General features: G+C 64.1%; 1 protein-coding gene across 1 annotated transcript in view; it reads left to right on the forward strand.

The window, feature by feature from the left end:
* Positions 1-566: 566 nt before the first annotated feature.
* Positions 567-4,711, forward strand: part of MPND (MPN domain containing) — a 16,036-nt gene continuing 11,891 nt past the window's right edge. The window contains exons 1-9 of the mRNA XM_019513400.1: positions 567-1,335; positions 1,486-1,570; positions 1,771-1,867; positions 2,027-2,099; positions 2,230-2,306; positions 2,703-2,871; positions 3,129-3,199; positions 3,678-3,767; positions 4,018-4,110. Of these exons, the coding sequence (XP_019368945.1) occupies positions 981-1,335; positions 1,486-1,570; positions 1,771-1,867; positions 2,027-2,099; positions 2,230-2,306; positions 2,703-2,871; positions 3,129-3,199; positions 3,678-3,767; positions 4,018-4,110 (1,110 nt within the window). The 5' untranslated portion in view covers positions 567-980. The remainder of the gene's footprint in view (positions 1,336-1,485; positions 1,571-1,770; positions 1,868-2,026; positions 2,100-2,229; positions 2,307-2,702; positions 2,872-3,128; positions 3,200-3,677; positions 3,768-4,017; positions 4,111-4,711) is intronic.

Raw genomic sequence — 4,711 nt, forward strand, 5'->3', positions numbered from 1 at the left:
CCGCGGCATCACCCTGCGCGTGCTGCTCAAGGACGGCCTCATCGAGCCGGGCGAGGGGCTGCTGTCCATCTACTACCTGGTGAGGGCTCCCCGCCGCGGGCAGGGGCCGTGCCAGCCGTGCCCCGGCCTCTAGGCAGGAGACTCGGGACCGGCTGGCACCAGTGCGGGACCCCCACGGGCCAGCACCTGGCACGGTGCGGGGTCTCCGTGCCCTCACCCCCGGCAGCTGTGGGGGGCAGGTCTCTGCCACTGTCTCTGCCACGGAGCCGCTTCCCTCTCCCCTGCCGCCAGGGGAAGAAGTTCCTGGGGGACCTGCTGCCCGACGGGAAGATCACGTGGCAGGAGACGGGGCAGGTGTTCAACTCGCCCAGCGCCTGGGCCACCTACTGCAAGAAGCTGGTGAACCCCGCCAAGAAGTCGGGCTGCGGCTGGGCCTCCGTCAAGTACAAGGGGCAGAAGCTGGACCAGTACAAGGCGGCCTGGCTCAAGAAGCACCAGCCCAACGCACCTGCGGCCGAGGAGGTGAGCAGGGCAGGCCACGGCCCGGGTGCTGCAAACCGGACGGGGGCTTGTGCCCCCAGGCTGGGGCCCGTTTGCCCATCCCCAGCACTGGCTGCATCTCCGCCTGGGTCCCTGGGGCGGTAACCACCGGGACCTGCAGCAAGGCAGGTCGCTGCCCCGCGGGGCTCCCACTTGGGTTTGGGGTTGAGGTTCATGGATCTCTGGGCTCTGCCCTGCTCGGAGCCCTGCGCCGCCCATCGAGACACCGTCCCTTGCCCGCGGCCCCCAGGCAGCAGGGGCTCGGCCCCCCAGCTGCTGGCCTGCCATCCCCAGAGCCGGAGCCTGGACTCCTCTTGCCGGCAGTTTCAGGCCTGGGGCTCCCTTCCCAGCTGGCCCTGTTCTGACCCCAGCAACACTTTGGCAGGTGCCTGGTTCTTGAGAGGCCAGCCCTGTCCTCACCTGTGACTCAGTTTCCCTGCATGGCCCTGCGATCCAGCTCCTGGCACAGGGTTTCACCTGTGCCATGCCGTGACCTGGTCTGCAGAGGGTGCTGGTGGGTTGGTGCCCCTGCACCCCCCAGGCAGAGGCCTGGCATCAGGCCGGTCCCTGCTCCTCTTTCCTTCCCTGCCCTGCAGAGCCTGGTGAGCGAAGGGGAGGAGGAGGAGCTGGCCGAGGAGGAGGAGGAGGACACCAGGGAAGGGAAGGCCACCCTGGCAGAGCCAGCGCTGGGCAAGAGGCTGGAGGAGAAGAGCAAGAAGCAGCCGAGCAAGGGCCTGGTGGAGCAACAGAGCATGGGCAGCGTGGGGTTAAGTGCCCGCAGCACCCTGCTGCCCGGTATGTGGGGCTAGTGGCGGCAGCTCCAAGGCCTGCAGGGTTGGAGCAGATACTGGTGCCCTGGCGCAGAGGCTGAGGCCCCCCCTCCTGGCCCAGCTGTGGGGACCCTGGCACTGCAGGGAGTAGGCACCAACCTCTTTGTCCTTCCAGAGAATGGGCCGCAGGGGAAGAGGCTGGAGGCCAAGACCCGCACCCCTGTCCGCTACTGTACACTGGGCACCCGGGACTTGGCTAGGTACAGCCTCCTGCCCCTGGGAGCAGAGCAGAGCCATCCCCACATCCTCCTGGCTGAGTCCTGCCTCTGCCTCCCTGCTCCAGTGCCCCTGGCACAGGAGGTGCTGCCCACCACGCCTGTGCTGGCACCCCTGGAGCTTGAGCCCAGGGATGGGGGTGATGTTTTGGGGCAGTGGCCAACGGGTCTGCGCTGCGTTGCAGGAACCCCCACATGCTGGTGGAGGTGACGTCCTTTACGGCCATCAACAAGTTCCAGCCATTCAACGTGGCCATCTCCAGCAACGTGCTGCTGCTGCTGGTATGTGCCAAGGACTGTCCCCAGGCCCAGCTGTCTTGTGGAGACATGTCAGATGGGGGTAACTCTGCTGGGAGGGCAGGGCAGGGCAGAGTCAGCCTGGTTTGGACAGGAGGAGGAGAGGGGCTGCCTTGGTTTGATGCTGGCCTGCTTCTGTCCTAGGACTTCCACAGCCACCTGACACGGAGCGAGGTGGTCGGCTACCTGGGCGGCCGGTGGGACACCAATACCCAGCGTAGGTACCGGCTGGGCCGGGGGCACCTCATGGGCAATTGGCGGCTCCAGCCTTGTGGTGGCGGCGGGCTGCTACCCCCTGGCTCTGCCCTGGAAGCCTAGCAGAGCTGAGCCGCTGCGTCTCCTTGCAGTGCTGACAGTGTTGCGCGCCTTCCCATGCCGGACGCGCCTCGGGGACGCTGACTCGGCAGCAGCCGTGGAGGAGGAGGTAACCGCGGGATGTGGGGGCTGTGCTGCCCTGTGCCCTCTGCAGCTTGGGGACGCCAGGGCCTTGGGTCTGGATTCCAACCCCAGTACGGTGCCACATTGACCACGGCGCTGCCAGCAGCTCCAGCACAGCTGAGATGTTAGGCCAGCACTCCACAGCTGTCCCCAAGCTGGGTGGGGGCAGGGGTGGAGGGTGTGCCCTGTGGTAGCAGTGTCATTCCTGAGCCTGGGCTCAGCGGGAGCAGCTTGGTGCTGCTGGCAGAGGCCGTGGCCATCTCATAAGCCCAGCGCTAGGGGGGTTGGCACCGCCCAGCCAGGTCCTGGTCCTGAGCAGCTGAGCCGAGAGGACCTGGGGCCCCTGTAATGGCCTCTCCCTTTTCTCGGTGCCTGCCCTCAGATCTGCCAGAATCTCTTCCTGCGCGGGCTTTCGCTGGTGGGCTGGTACCACAGCCATCCCTTCAGCCATGCCCTGCCCTCGCTGCAGGACATCGATGCCCAGATGGACTACCAACTCAAGCTCCAGGGCAGCAACAACAGCTTCCAGCCCTGCCTGGCACTTATCTGTGGTAAGGGCTGGGCACAGATACGGCTGGGGCCAGGCCAGGATCCTGTCCGGGGCTCAGAGACCCGCTGGGGCTTGGCATGAACCCTTCACCCCTGGAAACCAGCCTGTGGGCCAGGGCCCCTGGCTGCAGGGAAAGTAAGTGGAGGCTGCTTGCTGCAGTTAGAAGCACCTCCCTGAGCAGGGAGCTGGGGTTCATGCCCCAAATGCCAGGCTGGTTAGACCCTTCCCCTCCCTCACATCCTTCTGCTCTCCCTGCAGGCCCATACTATCATAGCAACCCAGGTGCAGAGTCGAAGATCTCACCTTTCTGGGTTATGCCGCCTCCTGAGGTAAGCCCAGAGACCATGGGCACGAAGGCTGAACTGGCCCTGGGGTCCTCGTGTTGGCTCTAGGCCCCTCCCTGGGGGACCCACCATAGCCCGGGCTGGTGCCCTTGGAGGAGTCAGGGCAGCCTCCTCCAGTTCCAAGGGCCAAGGCATTGCCATGAACCGGCTCCCACGGAGCAGAGCACAGATGGAGGCTGTGGCAGGGCTGGCAGACCCTGTGCTGGGGGGAGCTGTCTGTTCCCTCCTCGCCCTGGGATGAGCCCAGCCGCTGCAGGGACACAGCCACACAAAGGCTTTTTGCTGATGCTTGGATGCAAGCGACCCAGGGAAGCCCCGCGTGTTCCCCAGTGTGATCGCCCCATGGTGCCCCTCACTCTTAGCCATGGCATCACACCGAAACTGGAGTGTCAGCCCAGCTCCCAGCTTCACACTGACACCCCAGATAGGAATGGCTCACTTCCTCCTCTCTCCCATCATTTAGCAGCGACCCAATGACTACGGCATCCCCATGGAGGTGGAGGTCACCTACGTGCAGGATGGGTTCCTGACGAATGACGTCCTACAGGAGATGGTGAGTCCCATGCTATCTGGGGAGGGACGGGTTGGTGAAGGAACAGCTTCTGTGCCCCCAGCAAAGGGACCAGCAAGGTTGGGGAGGCCTGAGGCTGACCTGGGATTAAGACACTGCCTCTGCCCCACCCTCCCAGCTCCTCTGGCCTATGCCCCCCCATACTCCAGCAGCTGGGGTGTAGGGGTTTCCAGCTTGGGCTTGGTGGGAGAAAGATGGCTCAAGGACAAGCATCTCCCCTTGGCTGCTGCAGATGCTGCTGGTGGAGTTCTACAAAGGGGCCCCCGACCTGGTGAAGTTCCAGGACCTGTGGAGCCAGGACCAGACCTATCTGGACAAACTAAAGGTAAGAGCGTGGGCTGCTGCACAGGGGCTGCAGCCTGCCAGGAACGAGGCTCAGATGACTCTTTTCCACCTGGTTTCATAGACCTGCTGCAAGATAGGACAGCTGCGGCCATGGTAAAGCATCAGCATCTCTTAGGCTAGCAGGACCTGGGTTTCTTTAACACAGCCAGGCCCTCTGCATGGTCTGAAGTAGCCCATGCAACTTGTGGGTAGCACATGGGACAGTTGGGCTGGAAGAGACCTCAGGAGGTCACATCTAGTCCTACCCCCTGCTCAAGGTATGATCATTCCTGAGCAAACCACGGAGGCCATTGGTTTATGCTGGGCCCTAGGTATGGACCTTCCTCCAGTCCACACCCCCACGTCCCTGAAGGTTAGCACCTAAGGACCGATAGCGAGGTGGGAATCTGGTGCCTGCAGTTCTACTTTTATTGCTGCCAGCCCTGGATAAAACCCCCCAGGGCTGGGGCTGGGAGCTCAGCAAAGGCATGTTTCTGCTACAGGGCTCCCTTGCCTCCCGGACCCCCAAGGACCAGGGCTTTGCCCATGTCCTGGAGCAGATCTACAGCCTCCTCCAGCACAGCGGCTGAGCCAGGCAGGAG

This window comes from Gavialis gangeticus, unplaced genomic scaffold (genome assembly GCF_001723915.1).
Source record: "Gavialis gangeticus isolate Ggan-Ray unplaced genomic scaffold, GavGan_comp1, whole genome shotgun sequence".
Lineage (NCBI taxonomy): Eukaryota > Metazoa > Chordata > Crocodylia > Gavialidae > Gavialis > Gavialis gangeticus.